The sequence below is a fragment of the Rhipicephalus sanguineus genome, chromosome 1, assembly GCF_013339695.2.
Source record: "Rhipicephalus sanguineus isolate Rsan-2018 chromosome 1, BIME_Rsan_1.4, whole genome shotgun sequence".
NCBI lineage: Eukaryota > Metazoa > Arthropoda > Arachnida > Ixodida > Ixodidae > Rhipicephalus > Rhipicephalus sanguineus.
Window position 1 is genome coordinate 16,416,233 of NC_051176.1, and position 24,238 is coordinate 16,440,470.

Consider the following 24,238-nt stretch of genomic DNA (forward strand, 5'->3'; position numbering starts at 1 on the left):
CAAGCACAAAATTCGAATTGGAACCCTAGCACGTGAGCTCGAAAGGGCAGGGCCTTTTAGGGGGTATTTACCGCAGAGTGATTACAAACTCGGACGTGCTGGTATAAGCAATTACGAAAAAGCTCTTCCGAATAAAGATCCATGGATGAAGTATATCTGAGGAAAAGTGTGAACGCGTTTCCACCGTTCGCGTGCTCTTCCATAAACGCGAAGCAAGGAAAATTCGATATTGTCCCATATATCTACTGCTAGCGATCCCAGATTTCATTCCGCGATGTCCGGAAACAGAATTGACAGACATTTTAGCAGCACACATGTAGTTATAACTGAACATTGCGTTCCTTACGTGCCGTACGACGCTTGAAACGAGCTATCAGCAGCGTTTCTAGAACAGACGACGTCCGCCGATGAACCGCTGTCGCACTTTCCCGCTACCGATAGGCCTAGACGTCACGAGCCTGTGCGGAGAGCGCGTTTTGCTGTCGAGTCGACTTGCAGAACAGAAGCTGCGTCGGCACCGTGCATGGCATCGTGGCTTACTCGGGACGCACGCGCGAGCGCTATTTATTCAGCGGAATAATTCTTGGTCCATGGTTGCGACTTTGGCAGCCCCAAGATCAAACTGCACATGTTCTGACGCGCCGGCCGTGCGATTGCCGGTGATAGACGCCCCCAAACCCGAGACTTTGGGGGGGATCGGAGATCTCTGTTCGTTCCGCGTTCGTTCTGGCGGTGTTACGTCACAAAAGTGGGCGGTCCGCAGCTCTCTTCCGCCAAGAGGAAGAGGACAGCCAATCGTCAAGCGGTGAGCGGCGAGCTTTCCGGAAGTAGACGCGCATCGTTTGTCCTCGGCAAGGGGACCGTATATTTCAAAACGAAGTGTTTCTCGCCTTATAATAAATACAGTTGTTATACGAAAAGATATTGTTTTTCTTTTCAAGCTCAAACAGTTTCTGAAACAGCAATAGGTTTGAGCGCTGATATTTATTGGTGTTAGTTTTTCTAACGTGCTCGCTATGTGAAGTCGCGCACGCGAAAAAAAAAAAAAAGAGAAAAGTAGCGGTTGGCGCAGTTTTTCAAGATGTCGTCCCACCGGAATGTCTGGCTTAGCTCCCGGGTGTCGAATCGTCAAAAGGAGCTTCTCCTGGCTTTTATAAAAGAGCACCCACAGATACCTACGCCGTCGTGCCCACTGGGGCCGTCGTTCACGAGTGAGGACCGGGATGACACGTGGCAGTAGCTGGTAGCGCTTTTGAACTAAGAAGTATCTGCGCGTAAGACCACAGCCCAGTGGCAGGCCCGTTCATTTTGTTCGCACTGTTCGTTTCGAGAACAGAGAGCGACGCCGCACTCGCATGTCTTCAAACGCATCTCGCACCTCCAGCCGCAAGAGAAGCACACGTCGCAAGCGCCATTTTCTCAAAATCAGCTGTTGCGGCAGCCGCAACCGCCGCATCATGCCGTGCGAAGCCGTTTGTTTGTTCTAGAGAGCGCGTGCGAACGGTCTCGCGCTCCGTTCGTTTGTAGCAGACGACATGCTCGTTATGACGCGGTATGACGTCACCAAAAAATTAAAGATAAGCAAAAAGAAAAATGGCTATGCCCCTCAGAGACGTGGTTTTTTCCGGCTTCGGCCAATCGCGTACGCCGCCAGAATGGGTACAGAACGAACGGCGCAGAACAGAGATCTCCGATCACCCCACTCGTTATGCCGCGATATGACGTCACAAAAAAAAAAAGATCAAGCAAAAAAAAAAAAAGAATTGGCGACACCCCCCGGCTTTGAGTGGCATCTCCCGCTTCAGCCAATCAGCCGCGCTTGTTCTTCCCCAGGAGAACGAACAAGCGGAACGAACAGATCTCCGATCGCCCCCAAAGCGCAGTTTGGCGCAATTTTCGTCGATATTATCAGGATGGCGCAGTAAATACAATTTGGCGCACTTTGGCGCAGTTGGCGCAGGAGTGGAATCACTGCCTGTTGTAGCAGACGTTCACATGTTTCACCGCACTTGCAGAGTGTTAGGGTGGCTAGAAAAAGACGACCGCGGTGCCGTCGTCATTGCCTAGCGAGGCACCGCTGCGCGTTCTTGCCGCTGGGGGAAATTCGGCGCATCAATCGGGGGCGCCGTGCGTGGGTATCTGCAGTTCGTGAGCTACTGTTGCTTGTGTCTCGTAGGTCACTGAGCAGCGCAAGTTAGCTCTCGTGGTCAGTGTAGTACGGCCTGCTTTTCTTGCGTTTCCTAATTCATTAAAGCAGGTGGTCTGAACGGATGTCGTAGTTCCCTGAAACGCTTTGAAGAATGCCTTCGAGGAAAAAAAAAAAAAAAGGCAAAGGTGGTTTTTTGTGCCAGGTTGCGACGGTGGCTACAAGTACTGCGGAGAAAAAATTGAGTCTCTCTTCCGTGAAGCTGCCTGAAAGATGAATTTTAAAAGTGGGCACGTACCATATCGAGGGCCGACAAGGCACTGCAAGACAGTTCCGAGGTCTTCGAAAGGGTACGAACGTAACGTACGTACCTTGCAAGGTACGACCTTCGTACATGTATAAGCATATATAAATCTGAGGTTTGGACGCTTCTTTGCCAAGCTGTAGCTTGGCAAAGAGCCTCAAGGGACGAAATGTGTCCCCTGACTTTTGGAGACCCTGCTTTCCCAAGACCATCTGCTCCCTGAAAACGAAGAAGCACCGTCAGACTACACTAACTGCCGAAACAGCAGAGGCTGCTATTGACCATGTGGACTATATGTAGACCAACACAGTGATGCCTGCCTGGTTTACTGCATCGCGGGATATGCAGCCAGGACGCGCAGCTTTTTAACCCATTGCGACACTTGCAAGAATGCCTGCCTTGTCACACGAGAAAGTATACCGCACCATTTGCCAGCAGAAGCTTGTAAACAGTACGTGGTACATGCTCAGTCCTTTACCGCTCAGTCCGTCTAGTATATAGCCTAATTCAGACCCTTGAAAACAGGCTAACTAGTGCATTGAGCACTGCGCGCCTGCACCCAGAAGTAAAGAAGTTTTTGCGTCTAGCAGCCCATATGTGCCACGGATCGGCTGCAGGGAGTGTTGAGCTGCCCTCACAAGATCGCTTGCCATGTTTTGCTGCATTACACGTGTTCATTTTCTGATTTTCTGCTCAGAGGGCGGAACCAGCGTGCTACTGAAAACAAAGCCAATAGAGTTAAGCCTGTTACGTAATATTTTAATGTACTGTTTTGAATAAACTCGTATCAAGCCACCAGTCTTGTACTTCACAGCAATCTTTTACCGCATTGCAGAAAAATCTGTGTTGACTTCCTATCTTTAAAGTATTGTGACGGAGGCGAGATGTGGATTTAATAGATATTTATGCCAGTGAATCGGCAGCCAATACAATATGGCTGATGAGCACCACGCGCAAGCGCTTCACGTTTTCTCGTCTTCTTTATCTTCGGAGAGCCCATGTCGCACCGTAACATCACTCTCCCGCGGCGGAAGCGCCGTCGCGGCGCTTGTTATGGCGACGAAGAGCTAGCAGAGCAATACGGTTTCAGTCGGGAAACGTGCACAACATCCGTCTGGAGTGAGGAGGTCGAAGAGGCTGTGTCCAGGGGTGCGATCTCATAGTTCACGTCGCTGAGTTGGCGGAGTACTTTATAGGGGCCATTGTAACGGCAGAGAAGCTTCTCTGATAAGCCGACCTGGCGGCATGGTGACCAGAGGAGTACCAGAGATCCCGGTGTGAAGTGAACGCTTCGATGTCGGCTATCATAACGATCTTTTTGGTGTTCTTGCGACAAAGACAGTCGGTCACGGGCGAGCTGACGAGCTGCATGGGCTCGAACAAGGACGTCGCTGGCGTATGCAGTAGACAAGGGTCTGGACGAAGGAAGCAGAGTGTCGAATGGTAACGCTGGATGTCGGCCAAATAGCAAATAGAACGGGGAATAACCAGCTGTGTCATGTCGTGAAGAGTTATAAGCAAATGTGACAAATGGGAGTGCGTTGTCCCAGTCGCGGTGATCTGACGAAACGTACATGGAGAGCATCTGAGTAAGCGTGCGGTTGAGACGCTCGGTCAATCCGTTCGTCTGTGGATGATAAGCTGTCGTGAGCTTGTGCTGTGTGGAGCAGGCACGGAGGATGTCATCCACGACACGTGACAGGAAGTACCGCCCTCGATCAGTAAGTAGCTGCCGAGGGGCGCCATGATGTAGAATGACGTCGTACAACGGAAAGTCAGCGACGTCGGTGGCGCAACTTCTAGGTAGTGCTCGAGTGATGACAAAGCGTGTGGCGTAATCGGTGGCGACAGCAACCCATTTATTGCCCGAGGTAGACGTGGGAAAAGGGCCTAGTAGGTCAAGTCCAGCACGGAAGAATGGCTCCGTAGGTATGTCAATGGGGTGTAGGTGGCCAGAAGGCAGCACAGAGGGGCGCTTTCGGCGTTGGCAGTGGTCACAAGAAGCGACGTAGCGAACCACAGTGCGGTACATGCCGGGCCAGAAAAAGCGACGTCGCACGCGATCGTATGTACGAGAGACACCAAGGTGGCCGGCTGTCGGTACATCGTGGAGTTGTTGCAGAACACTGTCGCGTAGATGGCGAGGTAGCACAAGAAGTAGTTCCGGGCCATCGGCGTTGAAGCTACGACGGTACAAAATGTTGTCGTGCAGTTCGAACAGGCGAACAGAAGGGTCTGGTGATGGGGACGTTAGACGGTCGATGATGGCCAGTAACGATGGGTCCCGTCGCTGTTCGGTGGCGATGTCAACCAAAGCGCGGATGGAGAGCACGCAGGGGTCCGAGTCAAGGTCAGTTAGCTCGGGCGCTTCAACCGGATGACGGGACAAACAGTCTGCGTCTGTGTGCAGTCGCCCCGACTTGTAATGAACCACAAACGAATATTCCTGGAGACGGAGTGCCCAGCGACCGAGACGTCCCGACGGGTCCTTCAGTGATGAGAGCCAGCAGAGAGCGTGATGGTCCGTGACCACGGAAAAAGTTCGGCCATACAGGTAGGGCCTGAATTTGGTCACGGCCCACACTAAAGCCAGGCATTCACGCTCAGTGATGGAGAACTTCCGTTCGGCGGGCGAAAGAAGACGGCTGGCGTAAGCAATTACTCTATCCTTGCCGTGCTGTCGTTGGCCGAGGACTGCCCCGATTCCATGGCCACTGGCATCGGTCCGAAGCTCTGTATGCGACGCAGGGTCCAAATGGGCCAGTATTGGCGGTGTAGTCAGCAGATGGATAAGGGCAGAAAAAGAGTTCGCTTGCTCGGCGCCCCATGTGAAGGGAACGTCCTTTTTTAAAAGATCAGTAAGTGGGCGAGCGATGTCAGCGAAGTTGCGGACAAAGCGACGAAAATAGGAACATAATCCTACGAAACTGCGGACGTCCTTGGTTGAGCATGGCATAGGGAATTCTTGCACTGCTCGCACTTTGTCGGGGTCCGGTTGGACACCAGCAGCACTCACAAGGTGACCGAGTATGGTGATTTCGCGCCGTCCGAAACGGCACTTTGCCGAATTCAGCTGGAGAGCGGCTCGTCGAAAAACATCCAGAACGGAAGACAGACGTGTGAGGTGACTGTCAAACGTAGGCGAATAGACGATAACATCGTCTAAGTAACATAAACAGATGGACCACTTATATCCTCGGAGCAGAGAGTCCATCATGCGTTTGAAAGTTGCCGGGGCATTGCAAAGTCCAAACGGCATGACCTTGAACTGGTAGAGACCACCGGGCGTAACGAAGGCGGCTTTTTCGCGGTCCATGGGGGACAGTGTCGAATACTGATCAACGAACCCTGGGTGGATGAAGGCCGTATCTACAGTGTACAAAAGGCGAACTGGATCAGTACAGCATCGGGGCGTGAGGCCGGCACCAACATGACCGTGCCACTCACGCATTTTCTTCTGCTAACGCAGGTTGGTGATTGTTCGAATGAGGGTTCCAGCTTTTTTGTATTCATGGTGCCGGTTACGCCCCGTAGTTTAAGTAGTTTAAGCGCTTATTCGAAGTGCCGTGCTGTGTCTTGTTATACCAGACGTCGCTTTGTTCTGCTGCGCAGATATGCGTTTTATTTTTTGCTTTTATTTGTGTGTGGTGACGTTGAGTTAAACCCTGGTCCGTCTACTGCAGAGACTCTGAGTCAAATTTTGGATGGTCAAAAAGAAATAAAGACCAAATTACAGGCTATAGAGACGTCGCAGAATCAAAGTAAAACAGCTATACAGGAGCTGAAGTCAAGAATAGATTCAATAGAAAGCACAGTCGCACAGCTCGCAAACTTGAAAGAAGCTGTGACAGCATGTAGAAAGGAAACTGAAGATACGCATAGTATGGTGAAGGATTTATCTGCTAAAGTGGATGACTTGGAAAACCGCAGTAGGCGATCTAACTTGATATTTTATGGTGTCGCTGACAGTGAAAGTCGCGAACTGCCCACTGCCTCTGAGAAAAAAGTGCAAGAAATCGTATCCGGTATGGGACTATCGTCAGTGAAGATTGAGCGGGCGCACAGGCTTGGGCGGTATCAGAATAATAAACCTCGGCCGCTTATTGCAATGTTTTCAACGTATAAAGATAAACAGGCGATTTTAGCCAACGCTAAAAAGTTAAAAGGCTCCAATATTAGTATGTCAGAAGATTTCTGAGTGGCAGTGCGCAGGAAAAGAAAGTTTCTTTGGGAATTCGGCAAAAGGAATGCTTCTGACGGTGCTCGCATAAATCTGAAGTACGATAAGCTATTCTTAAATGGGCGAATATATGTATACGATGAAAGTAGCGGACAGGTTGTGCAAACAACATGACGCATGCGCAGATCTATAGCAGATGTAACTTTTCTCGTTGTCAATTGCCGCAGCATCAAAAACAAAGTGGAAGATTTCCATAACCTAGTATGCATGATAAAGCCAAGCGTTGTGCTTGGGACAGAATCATGGCTGGATGATGACGTAACAGACATCGAGGTTTTTCCAAGCTGTTGCACCTGCGCTAGAAATGATAGAAATCGTCGGGGTGGTGGGGTGTTTATACTTGTTGACAGTTCACTTTCTTGTTCAACACTTGATATTGGTGGCGGTACTTGCGAGGATGTATGGTGTAAGATCAGATTACCAAACGGAAAAACATTATCAGTGTGTTCATTTTATAGGCCTCCTACAAGTTCTCCCACTGCTATGACTGATTTTTCAAAGACGCTAGAGACCGTGAATGCTGATTACCTTGTGATAGGCGGAGACTTTAATATCCCAGAGCTTTCTTGGAATGAGCAATCTTCTAATGCGAGAGCAACATCTGCAGTTGCGAAGGAAACGTTAAACATGCTGAACACTTTTTCCCTAACTCAGATGGTAACACAGGGCACGAGACAAGATAGTATCTTAGATTTATTTCTAACTAATCAGCCAGATTGGGTAAAGACGGTTTTGGTGGTACCTGGTATTAGCGACCATAAGGCCGTGTTGTGTGAAATGAAGCTGACGTACGAAAAGACGCAAACATCGGCGTCAAGAAAAATGTATAATTACAGCCAGGGAAACATAAATCAGATATGCCTTGCATTAGAGGAATTCTTTCCAGAATTCGAACAAGTTTCCGGAGCAAGCAGTATTCAAGAGCTATGGCTACTTTTTAGAGCAAAAATGCTTGACCTACAAGAAAAGTACGTGCCCTCATGGGTGCAGACCCCACGTCGTACTAAATCTAAGCCTTGGTTCAATGGTGAGCTTCGGCGACTTACTGGTAAACGGAACAGGATATATAAAAATTTTAAAAGAAACCCTACCTCTGAGACTTGCGAGCAACTTGAAACCGTCACAAAAGTTCTGCAGACAAAAATCCGCCAGACGAAAAAAGAATTTTTCGGCGATTTGCCTTCGCGATTCAAAACGACGAAAAAGTTATTCTGGAATCTTGTCAAATGTAATAAAAAAGACAGAGTGTGTATACCCTCACTTCAGCATAACGGAAAAGAAATAGAAAATAGTTTAGACAAGGCCAGCTGCTTCAATACGTTCTTTGCCTCCATATTCTCATCCTGTTCGTCGAGCAGGGTTCTGCCTTCGCCTTCTGACAGAAACGTGGCAAACATGGATGACATAGTTATCGATGAAAACGGAATTCAGTCTCTTCTCGAACGCTTAGACCCCAGCAAAGCCGGAGGGCCGGATGAATTGACAGGCGGCTTTCTCAAATTGTGTGCGCCGTTTATCCCACCATTCCTTAAGGTGTTATATTCTAAATCAATGAGCACGGGAAGTTTGCCGCACGACTGGAAGGTAGCACGCGTTGTGCCTGTGTATAAATCAGGCCCTCGTGAACTGGTCAACAACTATAGACCGATATCTCTAACAAGTATAGTCTGTAAAATATTAGAGCACGTCTTGTGCAGTAACGTAATGACACACATAACCAACCAAAACCTTCTTAATCCAAAACAGCACGGTTTCAGACAAGGGCTTTCCTGTACAACTCAATTAACAGAATTCGTTCACGAAGTTTGTGGTGCACTGGATGATTGCTCCTGTGTTGACTCAGTATTTGTAGACTTCAGGAAAGCGTTTGACCTTGTAGATCACAAGTTGCTTGTATGTAAGCTACGCTGGTTTAATATCAATGAACAGATAATTAGATGGATTCAGGAATACTTGTCCTTACGTTCTCAGTACGTGGTGGTAAATGGCGCAGAATCTGGTGTAGCTCGCGTAACATCTGGCGTCCCTCAGGGCTCAGTGTTGGGCCCATTGCTCTTTTTAATATTCATAAATGACCTTCCCGATACCATCGCTCCTTCCGTCAGATTGTTTGCTGATGATCTAATATTATATAGGGAAATTACAAGCTTTGCTGATACCGTTATCTTACAAAATGATTTAACTAAAATAGAAAACTGGTGCGGTAAATCGCAAATGCAAATAAACGTACAAAAAACTGTCCACATGCGTTTCACAAAGAAACGTATGTCCCCGGCAGCTTATACTCTATCTGGTTCTCCGTTGCAGACTGTTTCCGAATATAAGTACTTGGGGATATTCCTCACACCATCCATGTGTTGGCACAGGCACGTCGATTTCATTACAGGAAAGGCATGCAGGGTGTTGGGATTCCTACGGCGTAACACGAAGCTGTTTCCTCAGCAGGCCCGCGATCTTCTCTACAAGAGCTACGTGAGACCAATTTTAGAGTATGGATGCACTGTATGGGACCCTCCCACGAGTGCCAATCGCGACAAACTTGAGAGAGTTCAGAACATAGCGGCAAGGTACGTTATCGGTAGCTATGAAAGAAACTTTAGCATTACTGCTACAAAAGAAACATTAAAATGGGAACCTTTAGAAAAAAGAAGGCAAACTTTACGCTTGAAGCTTTTTCACAATATATTTTATGGCCACATTGGAATAGACCGCAATCAGTACATTTTTCAGCCGCATTATATATCCAGACGAACAGACCATGAACTCAAAGTTAGAGAATATAGTTGCAGAACTAATCTTTTTAAAAGCACTTTTTTTCCCAGAACAGTTTCAGAATGGAATCGACTGCCTGCTACAACAGTAAGCATATTAGATAACGAAGCTTTTGTGGCCGCGCTTTGACATCTCGTTCGGTCTTCGGCTTTAGTTGGTTTTTATACAAAGCTTATTTCTTATTACATAGTTTTTCTTTGTTTTCATTTGTACAATGTTATTTTTTTCTGCATCTAAGAAAGTTTTCTTTTTTTACATTGGTGATTTGCATTGACATTGATATATGCTAGTGTTGCTTCTTATTGCTCATGATTGTGTGTGTGTTTTTTTTTTGTTCTTGCCTACCGATGTTGTTGTAATGTAATGCGTGTTTTTCATCAACCTTGTTGTAACAGACTGTTTATTGTGGACCAGCATTGGGTGTTCAAACTGCTATGTATAACCCCCCCCCCCCCCCCCACTGTAATGCCTAAATGGCGCTGTGGGTACGAGAGTAAATAAATAAATAAAAAAAACGGAAATTTGCCAATAGCCGGACCGAAGGTCGATAGATGAAAAGTATTGGGCGCCATGGAGGCAGTCGAGGGCGTCATCGATCCGAGGCAAAGGGTAGACGTCTTTATGAGTGACCTTGTTTAAATTGCGATAATCAACACAAAAGCGCCAGCTCCCATCCTTCTTTTTGACGAGCACGATTGGGGAGGCCCACGGGCTGGACGACGGCTCTATGACGTCTTTAGTAATCATTTTGTCGACTTCGCGCTGAATTACTTGACGTTCCTGTTGAGATACGCGATATGGACGCCGGCGTATAGGAATGGCGTCACCAGTGTTGATCCGGTGAGTAACGACAGATGTTTGGCCCAGAGGGCGGTCGTCGAAGTCAAAAATGTCACGATAGGACGCAAGCAGATGAAGGAGATCTGTAGCTTGCGCTGGGGTTAGATCGGGAGCGATCATCTTGTCAATGTCGTCAACAGGCAGCGTGGAATTAGCATCATGAGAAGATGACACAACATGGGCGTCCAGAGCGGCAGTTTGGCAATTGTCAAGCGGCGAGATGGTGGCCAAAGACAAGCCTTGTGGAATAACTTGAGTCATCAGGCTGACGTTGAGAAGAGGGATGACCACTGTATTATCAACCACAGAAACAATAGTGTGAGCAAGAGCGACGTCTCGGGCCATCAGTACGTCAAGAATAGGAGACACGAGGTAGTCACCATCGGGCACATCGCGTGAAGATGACAAGGCGACGTACGTAACAGCTTGTGGTGGCAAGCGGGCGTGATGGCGAGAGCGTAAGCGCGGAGGGAGGTCGGCTGGCAAATCGGCAAGCTGCGGCAACTCGAGTTGAACAGAACCTGTCGCACAATCAATGAGTGCAGAATGACTTGACAGAAAATCCAAGCCGAGGATGAGGTCGTGGGGGCACTGCTCAATGACGGCAAATTGAACTGATGTAGGATGACCGGCTATACAAATACGGGCGATGCACATCCCTTGAACGGCAGGAGTGCCTCCATCGGCGACGCGGAGCGTGCTGGAAGCGGCAGGCGTGAGTACTTTATGCAGGCGGCGGCGAAGGTTTGCGCTCATTACGGAAATGTGAGCTCCAGTGTCGATAAGGGCTGAAATAGGCACACCATCAACGTCAACGTCTAGTAAACTTCGTCTCGTCAAAAGCGTCAAGAGAGGATTTGTGGAGGAAGTCGACAATGCAGCGTCACCTCCGGGCGCTGCACTGTTTAGTTTTCCGGATAGGCAGGAGCAGGATTAAACGGGGATGACGGCCGGCGATTCTGCGGCGAGGGAGACGACTGGCGACGGTGTGGAGGCGAGCGTGACTGATGACCATGCGGCGATGGTGAGCGGCTGCCGAACCGTGGGTAGACGTAGGGGGAAGAAAACTGGGTCGGAGGTGTGAAGCGGGTGCTGTCCTGTCGGCGGTATGGGGCAGACGACGTCCGAGGTGGCGAGGACCAGCGAGTATCGCAGTAACGGCTACATGGCCAATACGATGGCAGTGAAAACAAATTGGTCGATTGTCGGCAGTCCTCCAAGCAGCAGGGTCGCGAGAGCGGGCCGGAAACCGCTGCTCGGGATAGGACTAGGGTGGACGCCATGAAGTTTGCTGTGGGCTGGTCACAGTGCACACAGAGTGAATGCCTATGCTGGCGAGTTCCTGACGGACGATGGCCTGGACCATGGGCGCAGTGATCGGTGTTGTATCACCGGCACCGGTGTAAGCTGGAGCAGGGGCCATGGCTTCAAGTTCGCGGCGTACGATTCGAGTGACGTGGTCTGGGGAAACTGGAGCTTGCGGTTGCGTTCTCGTGCGATCTTCGCAAGACGACGTTGCAGCCGTGTTGGGAAGTCGGGCAAACACGCTGTCAATGCGCCGGCTCTTAGCTTGCTCAAAGCGCCGGCACTCCTTTATAATGGCGTCCACTGTGGAGTAATTCTTGCATATTAGAAGATTGAAGGCGTCGCCAGCAATCCCCTTAAGAATATGCCCAACTTTGTCGGCCTCCGGCATCTCGGCATTGGCTTTGCGACACAATGAGATCACATCTTCTATGTACGAGACGTACGATTCTGTGGATGTCAGCGCCCGAGATGCGAGCATTTTGTTCGCGGCCATCTTTCGTCCTACGGGCTTCCCAAACAAGTCCAACATTTTCTGTTTGCACGTTGCCCAACTCCCGAGTTCAGTCTCATGGTTCTCATACCACACTTTGGCAGTTCCCTTGAGGTAAAACATCAGGTTGGCCAGCCTTAGAGTCGGGCCCCAGCGGCTGCGAGTACTCACATGTTCGTACTCTGCCAGCCAATCCTCAACGTCCACCTCATCGGGATCGCCGGAACCGCTAAACGTGCCAGGATCCCGCGGTTGTTCCAGCACGACCGTTGTTGTCGCAGGTGCAGATGCAGCCGCCGCGTCATCTTCATCCTGCGAGACACCGGGTGCAGATGCAGACGCCGTATCTTCCGCTATAGTTGCAGAAAAGCTCCTTAAACGACGGCCGCTGCGGAGTTCCGTTGCGAGGCGTGTCGTACCCAGCAGCTCCACCAAATGTGACGGAGGCGAGATGTGGATTTATAGATATTTATGCCAGTGAATCGGCAGCCAATACAATATGGCTGATGAGCACCACGCGCAAGCGCTTCACGTTTTCTCGTCTTCTTTATCTTCGGAGAGCCCATGTCGCACCGTAACAGTATTATAAGGCTGAGAGCTGGGCTAGTTAGTGACTGATCATTATACCTATATGGTTAGGTAGCGCACTTTAGACGGGGACAAAAGGAACAGGAAGGACACTCGCGAGCGAGTGTCGTGTCCTTCGTGTTCCTTTTGTCCCCGTCCAAAGTGCGCTACCTAACCATGTAGCTTTAAAGTACTATTACAGTCGCAAATATGTCATTGACCTGCGAGCGACACATGCAGGGTTTTCCAACCTGCTGGCCTTCGGTAGAGATTCCTATAAACACTTTTCGCAGGACACAAGCGCGCCAACCTCCCAACAGAGGGCCGCGAAAGCCCGCACTCTGTCGCGGATCTCTCAAGCTCACCTCAGCTAGCGGTTCGCAGTAGCAAATTTAGTCTAGGGGGATGGCGGGGTTAACATAATGTCAGCTAACGTTGCCTTTTGAAAGAAGGCCTTTCCCATATCTCATATATAGCTCATTTCTGAAGGGGATTTACCGTCAGAAACACATCGTCGTTGATCTCCAGAATGTCAGAAATGTGAACGCCGATTTTGAAATATAGAGTTTCTGCTACACAGTTATGTTTCGACACATGGTTACCGAATGGGGTACCATCATGAAAAAAATTCTTGAGTCCATTCACGTATGTGTAGCTGATGAACATACTTATCAATAAAATAGAAAAAATACGAGGAAAGGCGTCTGCGGGTCGGGCCGCTACCAAAAGGTCCGCGGGCCGCGTGTTTGACACCCTTGCTGTATCGGCTGCGTGGTCGGCGCTTGTAAATTACACATGAACTGAAATGAGAGCAGTGAAAGACTTCATAAAGTTCTCTAGACGTCTACAACACTAAAAAAATTCACCGCCATATCCACGAAGTGCATGATGTTAAAGGAGCTTGCTCGGAGATGATCGGGTAACCCGCGAATGCTCCGTACACATTCCTCTACCATCATATATAGACGTGACAACGTTGTTATATATGCATTACATACACAATGTTTATTCATTTACGGTTGGATGCACTATATACATTTTGATGAAGTATATATACATTTGGATGAACTATAAACATTATATTTACACAAGAGATGTTGTTTTACCAAGTTCAAACACATTCCTCTACCATCATATATAGACGTGACAACGTTGTTATATATGCATTACATACACGTTTATTAATTTACGGTTGCATGCACTATATACATTTTGATGAAGTATATATACATTTGGATGAACTATAAACATTATATACACACAAGAGATGTTTTACCAAGTTCAAACATTCCTCTACCATCATATATAGACGTGACAACGTGCTATGTATGCATTACATACACAATGTTTATTCATTTACGGTTGGATGCACTATATACATTTTGATGAAGTATATATACATTTGGATGAACTATAAACATTATATTTACACAAGAGATGTTGTTTTACCAAGTTCAAACACATTCCTCTACCATCATATATAGACGTGACAACGTTGTTATATATGCATTACATACACAATGTTTATTAATTTACGGTTGGATGCACTATATACATTTTGATGAAGTATATATACATTTGGATGAACTATAAACATTATATATACACAAGAGATGTTGTTTTACCAAGTTAAACACATTTCTCTACCATCATATATAGACGTGACAACGTTGTTATATTAGACCCTATTTGGGTCCAAGCAGGAGGGCAGATACATGAATATATATACCGGGTGTCCCAGCTATCTTTAGCCAAGGGTTAAAAAATACAATATTAGAGGCAGGCGAGTGCAATCACTTGCAAATTACTGACAGTCACCTTGCGCACTACAGACATTTTTTTGTTTGGTAATTAACTAATTTGTTAATTAGGTATATTTAATTAAATTGCTAAATATTGACTGTAGGCAAGAAATGCGGCTTGCAATGTTGAGAGCGTCTTCAGAAGCCCCAATTCCATTATTTGCGATAAAGAAAGTTTCACGTATACCATTTTTTCCAAGCTGCAAAGAAAGCCCGCGAAATACAAAAAGAACCACGTGACTAGCGCGTTCGCGCGCCGCGAGAATGCTGCCCTCAGCCGTGGTTCGAGCAAACAAAATCAGCTGCGGCCGCGACTCGCCGGCTCCGTTGCAGCGGTAGTCTGATAAGTCGACGGTGGTTTCTTTGGCCCGCGTCAGCCAGTTGGCGCGCGTGATGGTGCAAGTTGTAGCGAGCGCGGGCAAAGAAACCACCGTGGAGCCGCCGAGTCGCGGCCGCAGCTGATTTCGTTCGCTCGAACCATGGCTGAGGGCAGCATTCTCGCGGCGGGCGAATGCGCTAGTCACGTGGTTCTATTTGTATTTCGCGGGCTTTCTTTGCAGCTTGGAAAAAATGGTATACGTGAAACTTTCTTTATCGCAAATAATGGAATTGGGGCTTCTGAAGACGCTCTCAACATTGCAAGCCGCATTTCTTGCCTACAGTCAATATTTAGCAATTTAATTAAATATACCTAATTAACAATTTAGTTAATTACCAAACAAAAAATTGTCTGTAGTGCGCAAGGTGACTGTCAGTAATTTGCAAGTGATTTCACTCGCCTGCCTCTATTGTATTTTTAAACCCTTGGCTAATAGCTGGGACACCCGGTATATATATATATATATATATATATATTATATATTATATATATATATTATATATATATATATATATATATATATATGTAGCAAGCAGAAAAGAAAAAAAAAACGAAAGAAGAAAGTCGCAACTAAGTAAGATGTACACTGAAGAATTACAAAAACTTTATCAATAAAAATGACGTCAGAAGGAAATAACAGTAGTAAGAACACCCATGAAGAGTGGTAAGCGCGACTAGACAGGGACGAAGAAAGAAAACAGACAAGGACACAGCGCTACTTTCAACTGATTTTATTTTCGCTCGAACCGATAAATATATACCGAGCGAGCGGAAACAACAGAAACAACAAAAGGACAATGAGTGGTTATATCGCTGAACCGAACACGGGCACAGGGCAATATCACGACACAGCAAAAGCATTAACGCGACAAAGCAAGATATTGCAACTCTTTTTGTGAAAGCGAGAGGGAAGGCTGACTAACGCACATTTCTTCTAATCTATTAATCTCATAGGCCTCAACAATTTCTCTAGTCATTTTTCTATGCGCCTTATACAGGATACAGGTGTTTTCAAACAAGGGCATGCAGCCACAATCTCGGCAATGAATGCCCAAATGACATGAGATTGCTTTTGTGACGTTATGATGAAATTGGCCTCGGGCAGTTCATGCGTCAACACCAAAGGGGACCAATGAATCATGTAGTTTTGACTTGGCGGTCTCAAAAATCATAACCTCATTCACTGAAGTTTTGTCCCTTTTGGTGTTGACGCATGAACTGCCCGAGGCCAATTTCATCAGATTTTAAGACTTAGGACTGCACTTTTTGCCACAGAAGGTTTGCTGGAGTTATGAGCCGAGAGGCAACAAGCCTGTCCTGCCTTTTTCATCCGCACATTCAAAACTTGTAAAACGTGCAATAGTGCAATCTTGTTTCAATAATTCCCTTATGAAGTCATGTGATCACAAGGTGGAGGCCAGTTTCCTGAATCAGGCCAAACGTTTAGAAGAGTCTGGGTACCCATTAGGTATGCTCAGCTCTGTCGCAGAGGGCTTGAGCAACAAGCTTAAAAGCTCATCAAAGGGCATCAGCCGTGGTGTCAGAGCTAAGAAAGTTGCCGTTGTGCCATACGTGCATTGCATTTCGCACAATCTCAGAAGAATTGCGGAAAAGTCGGGGGTGGACGTGGTCTTTTCCGCTCCGGACCGTCTACAGAGATTATGTCACCAGGTAAATTCAGAGAGTAACAAGGTAAACGCATGTCCTATTAATCACCGAACACTTTTTGTAACCTGTAATCGCAACGTTGTCTACGGCATTCCGCTTTCGTGTAAAAGGACGTACGTTGGTCAGACTGGCAGATGTATCAACCAGAGACTGAAAGAGCATCACTATAAAGTCACAAAAGCAATCTCAGGTCATTTGTGCATTCATTGCCGAGATTGTGGCTGCATGCCCTTGTTTGAAAACACCTGTATCCTGTATAAGGCGCATAGAAAAATGACTAGAGAAATTGTTGAGGCCTATGAGATTAATAGATTAGAAGAAATGTGCGTTAGTCAGCCTTCCCTCTCGCTTTCACAAAAAGAGTTGCAATATCTTGCTTTGTCGCGTTAATGCTTTTGCTGTGTCGTGATATTGCCCTGTGCCCGTGTTCGGTTCAGCGATATAACCACTCATTGTCCTTTTGTTGTTTCTGTTGTTTCCGCTCGCTCGGTATATATTTATCGGTTCGAGCGAAAATAAAATCAGTTGAAAGTAGCGCTGTGTCCTTGTCTGTTTTCTTTCTTCGTCCCTGTCTAGTCGCGCTTACCACTCTTCATGGATGCAAACCAACTAGCCCGCCAACGTGTTTTAGTAAGAACACATTGCATGCACATAAACATTTGCTTATACCCCCGCAAGACAGTTGAAATACTTAAAAAAAAGGAACACTAAAAATAAGAAATGAAGGATTGGTCAACACGCCAGTAGCGAAACATCAAGTAGATATGCGTTCAATGGAATCTGCGCTTATTAGTTGTGATAAATGCAGGTTATTCCAATCGGTTATAATGCGCGGAAAGAAAGAAAATTTGAAAAGGTTAGTTCTGGTCTTATATGGTGTTAACGAGAATTCGTGACGATGCCGTGTTCATCGTGCTGCAAGCGGTGTCACATAAGCTTGTGGGTTGAGAGAGAAAGAGTTGTTTTTAAGTTGGAAAAGAAATTTTAACCTGTGTATTTTCCTTCGAAGCTGAAGTGTCTGGATGTGTTCTTTCATTAGGCTAGTGGGAGAGTCAGTTATTCTATATTTAGAAAAAATGAACCTAACTGCTCTGCGTTGAATCATCTCTAGAGCATTAATGTTAGTTTTTGTGTAGGGATGCCATACGATGCATGCATATTCTAGTTTCGGTCGGATGAGTGAAGTGTAGGCTAGCATTCTAGTATCATGAGGAGCGTGCTTTAGTTCATTCTAAAAAGACAGGGCGCGCAAACACGGGCACAAGAAAGAAGTCAGGACACCACAAACGCCGACTAACAACTGAAGAGACGCACAACGGCTGAAAAGAAAGAAGGCACGAAAACTTATCTGCGCATGCCCATGCAACAGGCGAACCTATCAATCCGGCACGCGTGGTGGTCTACGTGGAAGATAACTGTTAAGGCATTTGATTTCCTCTTTGTGCAAGATAATCGACGGTTGGCTCACGCATGCACTACCACTATTCTCGATATGCCATGCTTCAATCATCAGGCGCGTTTCTTCATTTCTATGCCGGTACAACACTGCGCATTCATGAAGTTTTGGCGTGCACTTACAATCTCGACAATGTAAAGACAGATTAGAAGGTGAGCCTCCTGTAAGTGATCTCTTATGTTCCAACAATCTCTGGTTGATGCATTGGCCCGTCTGTCCTACGTAGAAGCGGCCGCAGCTGAAAGGAATCTTATACACCACACTCGTACGGCAGTCAGTGAATTTGTTGGTGTGTTTTACGAAACAAATATCGGTCCGCTTCTTGTCTTTTACTCCCTCATTCTTCCTCTGCACAGCGGCACAAATCTTACCTAGCTTATTGGCAGCCGTGAAAACAACATTAACGCCGTATCTAGTTCCTACTTTCTTTAGCCTGTGAGATACGCGATGAATGTACGGTATACCTACGACACGTTTCTTCCTATCGCTTTCTGCAACCATGCTTGGACTTAACACAATAGACTTCTTTAAACGTTCAGCGACCGTGGCCACTGCATCACGAGGATACCCTACATCTAAAAGACGTGTAACCTGTGCGTTAAAGCTATCACTCATTTTGTGCTCACACGACTTGGTGAGGGCTGACTTAAGGCAAAACATGGCGATGCCGTTTTTTACAACTTTCGAGTGCTTTGACGAAAAATTTAACAGCGGTTTCGAAGATCTAGGAGAATACTGCCAACACACGTGGTTCTTCTGGAACGTTAAGAAAATGTCTAGAAATTGTATTGCATTATTCTGAGGCACCTCTTTAGTAAAGCTTAGTCCTCCTCCATTTAATTCAAATTTTTTGCTCACGGAAGTTACCACCGTTTCAAAGTCCTCACCACTACAAAAAATCAAGTAGTCGTCCACATAACGAAAAGCCTTAATAACCCAATTACCTAAGGCTTGTTTTCAACCTAAGGTTGTTTTCACGGCTGCAATAAGCTAGGTAAGATTTGTGCCGCTGTGCAGAGGAAGAATGAGGGAGTAAAAGACAAGAAGCGGACCGTTATTTGTTTCGTAAAACACACCAGCAAATTCACTGATTGCCGTACGAGTGTGGTGTATAAGATTCCTTTCAGCTGCGGCCGCTTCTACGTAGGACAGACGGGCCGATGCATCAACCAGAGATTGTTGGAACATAAGAGATCACTTACAGGAGGCTCACCTTCTAATCTGTCTTTACATTGTCGAGATTGTAAGTGCACGCCAAAATTTGATGAATGCGCAGTGTTGTACCGGCATAGAAATGAAGAAACGCGCCTGATGATTGAAGCATGGCATATCGAGAATAGTGGTAGTGCATGCGTGAGCCAACCGTCGATTAACTTGCATAAAGAGGAAATCAAATGCCTTAACAGTTATCTTCCACGTAGACCACCACGCGTGCCGGATTGATAGGTTCGCCTGTTGCATGGGCTTGCGCAGATAAGTTTTCGTGCCTTCTTTCTTTTCAGCCGTTGTGCGTCTCTTCAGTTGTTAGTCGGCGTTTGTGGTGTCCTGACTTCTTTCTTGTGTCCGTGTTTGCACGCCCTGTCTTTTTAGAATGAATACTTACCAACTAGCTCAGCTCTCTGTTATTCTGTGCTTTAGTTTGTGCCTGAGGTTGCAAAGTTTTTTGAACGAGGAGTTACGTACGTTGGAAATGTGGTTATTCCAACTTAGGTCACTGGTTATCGTGATTCCAAGATATTTATATTGGTTTTACTTTGGTGAGCGGTGTAGATCCTAGGTTATAAGCAAACGACATCCTCTTAATTTTTTTTTTGTTATAGACATGTAGACTGTTTTTCCTTGCTCAATTCCATACCCCATCGCCCGCACCACGACAAGATGTTTTGGAGGTTGGAATTAAGCACTAATTGATCATTAAGAGAACAAACTTCGTTAAACAATATGCAATCGTCTGCGAATAGCCTAATTTGAATAGGGGGACAAATTTCGTTAACGATGTCATTTATATACGACGTCTGTTAGAAAAGTATCCGACCTTTGGTGGAAGAAAAGAAACTGGCATAATTCGAGCGTTGGAAACCTAATCCCCCTCAAAGTAGTCCCCTTGGGACTCCACACACTTCTCCCAGCGGTGCTGCCATTGTTGGAAGCATTCTGAGAAGGCCTCTTTCGGAATGGAGTTTAGCTCAGCTGTCGTTGCAGCCATAATGTCCTCCCTTGTCTGAAATCGCTCTCCTCTCAATGTCCTCTTGAGTTTGGGAAACAACCAGAAGTCGCAGGGGGCCATATCAGGAGAGTAAGGAGCCTGTTGAACTAGAGGAGTCTGACTTTTCGCCAGAAAAGTCTGAACCAAGTGTGAGGAATGTGCAGGAGCATGGATGCGCCAGTTTCCTGTTGACCACAACTCAGGTCTCTTGCGCCGCACAGCATCACGTAGGTGACGGAGGACATCCCTGTAGTACTCTTTGGTGATTGTTTGACCCTGTGGTGCGTACTCGCGGTCTACCACACCGCGGAAGTCAAAGAAAGTACTCAGCATCACTTTGACGTTGCTGCGCACTTGGCGGGCCTTCTTTGGTCTTGGTGACGTGGAATGCTTCCACTGTGACGACTGGGATTTGGTTTCCGGGTCGTACCCGTACACCCAAGACTCGTCACCAGTGATAATGGTGTTCATGAAGTTAGGGTCACTGCTTGTGAAATCCAGCATGTCCTGTGAGACTTCAACACGAAGTTGCTTTTGCTCCACCGTGAGCAGTTTCGGCACGAATTTCGCCGCAACTCTCTTCATGACCAAATCTTCGGTCATAATGGAATGTGCAGAGAAAGTGCTGATGCCCACCTCTTCCGCAATTTCCCGGATAGTCACACGACGGTCCCGCATCACCACAGCGTTCACTTCGGCAATGACCTGGTCATTTCGGCATGTTGATGGCCGACCGGAGCGTGGCTCGCTCTCCACCGATGTGCGGCCGTCTTTAAACCGGTTGTACCACTCCTTAATCTGTGTGCGGCTCATAGCGTCGTCACCGAAAGCCGTCTTGATATTCCCAATGGTTTCCACTTGGCTGTCGCCCAGTTTCTGGCAAAATTTGATGCAGTAGCGCTGCTCCAGTCGCTCCGTCATTTTCCTTGCAATGAAAAACCGACGAGAGCACTGCGCACGACCTCACTCAAACGCTGCGTCCCAGCGACTGACGCTATTGGCAGGCGGGAAAAAATTCACGCATGCGCACGAAGGTTCAAGGTCGGCTGAAGCAAGCGCGCTTGTTTAAAATCCATCAGGTGCTCGCAAAAAAAAAAAAAAAAATAAGGTCGGATACTTTTCTAACAGACCTCGTATATTAGAAATAGTAAAGGTCCCAAAACACTACCCTGGGATACTCCAGACGTTACTGAAAGTTCATTAGAAAAGTAATTACCCATTGACACAAACTGTTTGCGATTACACAGATAAGCTGCTACCCAGTTAACTATGTATACGGGAAGGTTAATTAACTGCAGTTTTTCAATGAGTTTACTGTTAGGAACAATGTCAAACGCTTTTCTAAAGTCCAGAAATATCACGTCTATTTGGCTTGACTTGTCAAGTATACTAGCAAAGTAGTGAATAATTGTCGTTAATTGTGTTACAGTCGATAACCCCTTGCGAAAACCATGCTGGTGAGGTGAAAGTATATTGTTATCATTTAGAAACTTTGTTATTTCATTAGCAATAATATGTTCAACTAATTTACAGCATGTGGATGTTAATGAAATGGGTCGATAATTGGTTACTTGTGCTGCGTCGCCCTTTTTCGGAATGGGAACGACACGCGCAGTTAGCCAGTCTGCAGGAAGAAGAGCTGACGACAACGAGGAACGAAAAATGACTACCAGAAAGGGGGCTAATGCTTCAGCATATCTGCGCAGAAAGGCATTCGGTATATTGTCTGGTCCTGGGGATGATTTAATTTTAAGGTTCAGTAACTGATACCACACCTGGTTATGAAACAATATCAGTGTTCGAGTCACATGGCAAGCGATGAGGGTTTACAATGGTATCAGAACTAGAAAATACACTTTGAAAATAATGATTAAAGCGCTCTGCGATGCACTGCTTGTCGACGACGACGAGGCCCTCGTGGACAACTTGGTCAATTGAGTTTGTTTTCGTGCTTAGAAAGTACCAAAATTTTTGGGGTGCCGTGCGAATGAAGTTTGGTAACGTGTGCTGGAAATACCAGCGCTCAGCTAGCCGTACTTCAAGGCTTAATTTATCTTGAATTTGGTGAATAATCACACATGAGGCACGCCGTCGCCTTAGGCGCTTTACTTTTCTTTTAAGATGTAAGATTTCTCCCGTCATCCAAAGAGTAGTCTTCTATGCTTTTTTAGTTTTGTTGGGAATAAAGTTGCCAAGACAGTAAGCAATAATTTGTTTCAACTTATTCCAAAGTACAGTAGTATTGTTGCTATGAAAATCTTCAAGGCATAGTTCCAGATAATCCAAGACACTTTCATCTCTGGCACGAGAGAAATCTTTAACAGTGATCGTTTTGCATTTGCTGATGTTAGGTACCTTCAAAGAAAAAGAACAGTATACTAATTTGTAATCAGAAATTCCGGGATCAACCGATACAGAAAAGTTTTCCAGTGAACGACTAATAAACACAAGGTTTAGTATGGATGCTGACATACCACAGGTGCGCGTTGGCTGTTTAACTATCTGATCCAGATTATGAGACAGGATGATGTCATGCAAATATCGTAAATGTGAGTTATTCGCGGTGCAAAAAATCCCTTTTTCCCAATCGACATCTGGCAGATTAAAATCACCCATAAGAAGAACCTTATCGTTTGCGAAAGACGCCATGTGTGTAAAAAGATCGCGAAAGAATTCGGGCGGAGAGTCAGGTGCTCGATAAACGGCAAAAAGTAAGAATGATTTATCCCAGCAAGAAAACTTTATTGAAACGGTTTCTAAGTTATCAGCTTCTGGTAATGGAGTAGCGGTTATAGTGTTTTTTAACGGGAGCGACTAAAAAGCCACCAAAACATGCCCGCGTTGCCAGACCACTTTTTGGTGCTGTACCTACCTAGTCCCGTGGCTCTACGTGCGTGCGAGACGTTGATCATGCGATTTAACCATGGAAATGCAGGTGGCTTGATTTAATGGACGCACGAATAAGGTGCATACTTGCTGCTTTGTTTGAGAAGGGCCACTTTTTGACTAAGGGGCACGCAGTTCGCAAGGCGGGGGAATCAGTTTTGCTTCAGCTCAATGGGATCACTGCGCAGGCATAGCCGCACAGTGCATTAGGTTTCATTTTTGTGTTAACCTTGCTAGCGTATCAAGCGCATTAGTTTACGAAGCTGGTCCTTTTTGGACGACGAAGTTTGAGACATGATCGGAACTTGTCTCGTGGTTCCAGAAAAGCCAGCTTTTCCCAAAAGGTGCCTTAGAAAAACGTTTAGCTCCAATATTCCGCGATATAGTCACCGAATAATCAATATTATTGCTTGTTTTAAACAAATGCTTGTGGCGATCGAGCCACCACGCGAACGAGCGTCATGCCGAAGCCGGCCTCCCTACTTAGGGCACAGTATGTGTGTACTAGGTGCAGCGATGCAGATTGCTTATTTTCTCGTCAGATCAGTCTGAAACAACCTGGCGATACTCTTTCCGGCAACTAATTGCAGCCACAGGTAGCAAGCTTCACAGCGTGGCATTTAGTTTTCGTCGCATTACACCTCTGTGTAGCGGTAAAACTTACAAAGCAATTCCTTCATTGTGGAGCGCAAAGAAATCTGTGCTGCGCACGCCGCCCATATTTTGACTCGTACCCTGCTTGTTTACGCCATGCTTGCACTGCCCCTTGGATTCAATGCACTATATATTTACATTATATATACGTGCTACAAGATGACAGATTCACTATAGTCAGCTTTATGGCATTGCAGTTGTGTTATGCCACAAAGCGTGTACTGTGCATCGGTGATGCGTTGTGCAGCGAAGCCCACCAGCAGGGAAATCGTAACTGCCACATACGTTACCTGATGCTTTGTCTTCTTTAATTACAAAAAAAAGGCGCCCACGCAGTCTCCAGTCACCGTACGAGCACCCAAACGTCTAATAAATGCGCCAGTGCATAGCAAAGGTTTCTTCAATTCTTCTACCCGCCAGGCAAACGAATTAGCAGCAACCCTCTACATTAGAGAACAGACCAAGCCACTTCTTGGAATAGCTTGGAATTGTCATGGAGAAACTTAATTATGCCAACAGA

At 46.4% G+C, this 24,238-nt stretch overlaps 1 protein-coding gene across 1 annotated transcript; it reads right to left on the reverse strand.

Moving 5' to 3' along the window:
- Window positions 1–20,052: 20,052 nt before the first annotated feature.
- LOC119379644 (protein GVQW3-like) lies at window positions 20,053–21,303 on the reverse strand. Its single transcript, XM_037648947.2, has one exon. The coding sequence runs from the start codon at window positions 21,097–21,099 to the stop codon at window positions 20,053–20,055; it is 1,047 nt and encodes a 348-aa protein (XP_037504875.1). The 5' UTR covers window positions 21,100–21,303.
- Window positions 21,304–24,238: the final 2,935 nt, after the last annotated feature.

Bases quoted from the DNA above. Each gene is read 5' to 3' on its own strand.
- LOC119379644 (XM_037648947.2), bottom strand. From the start codon at position 21,099: ATGACGGAGCGACTGGAGCAGCGCTACTGCATCAAATTTTGCCAGAAA.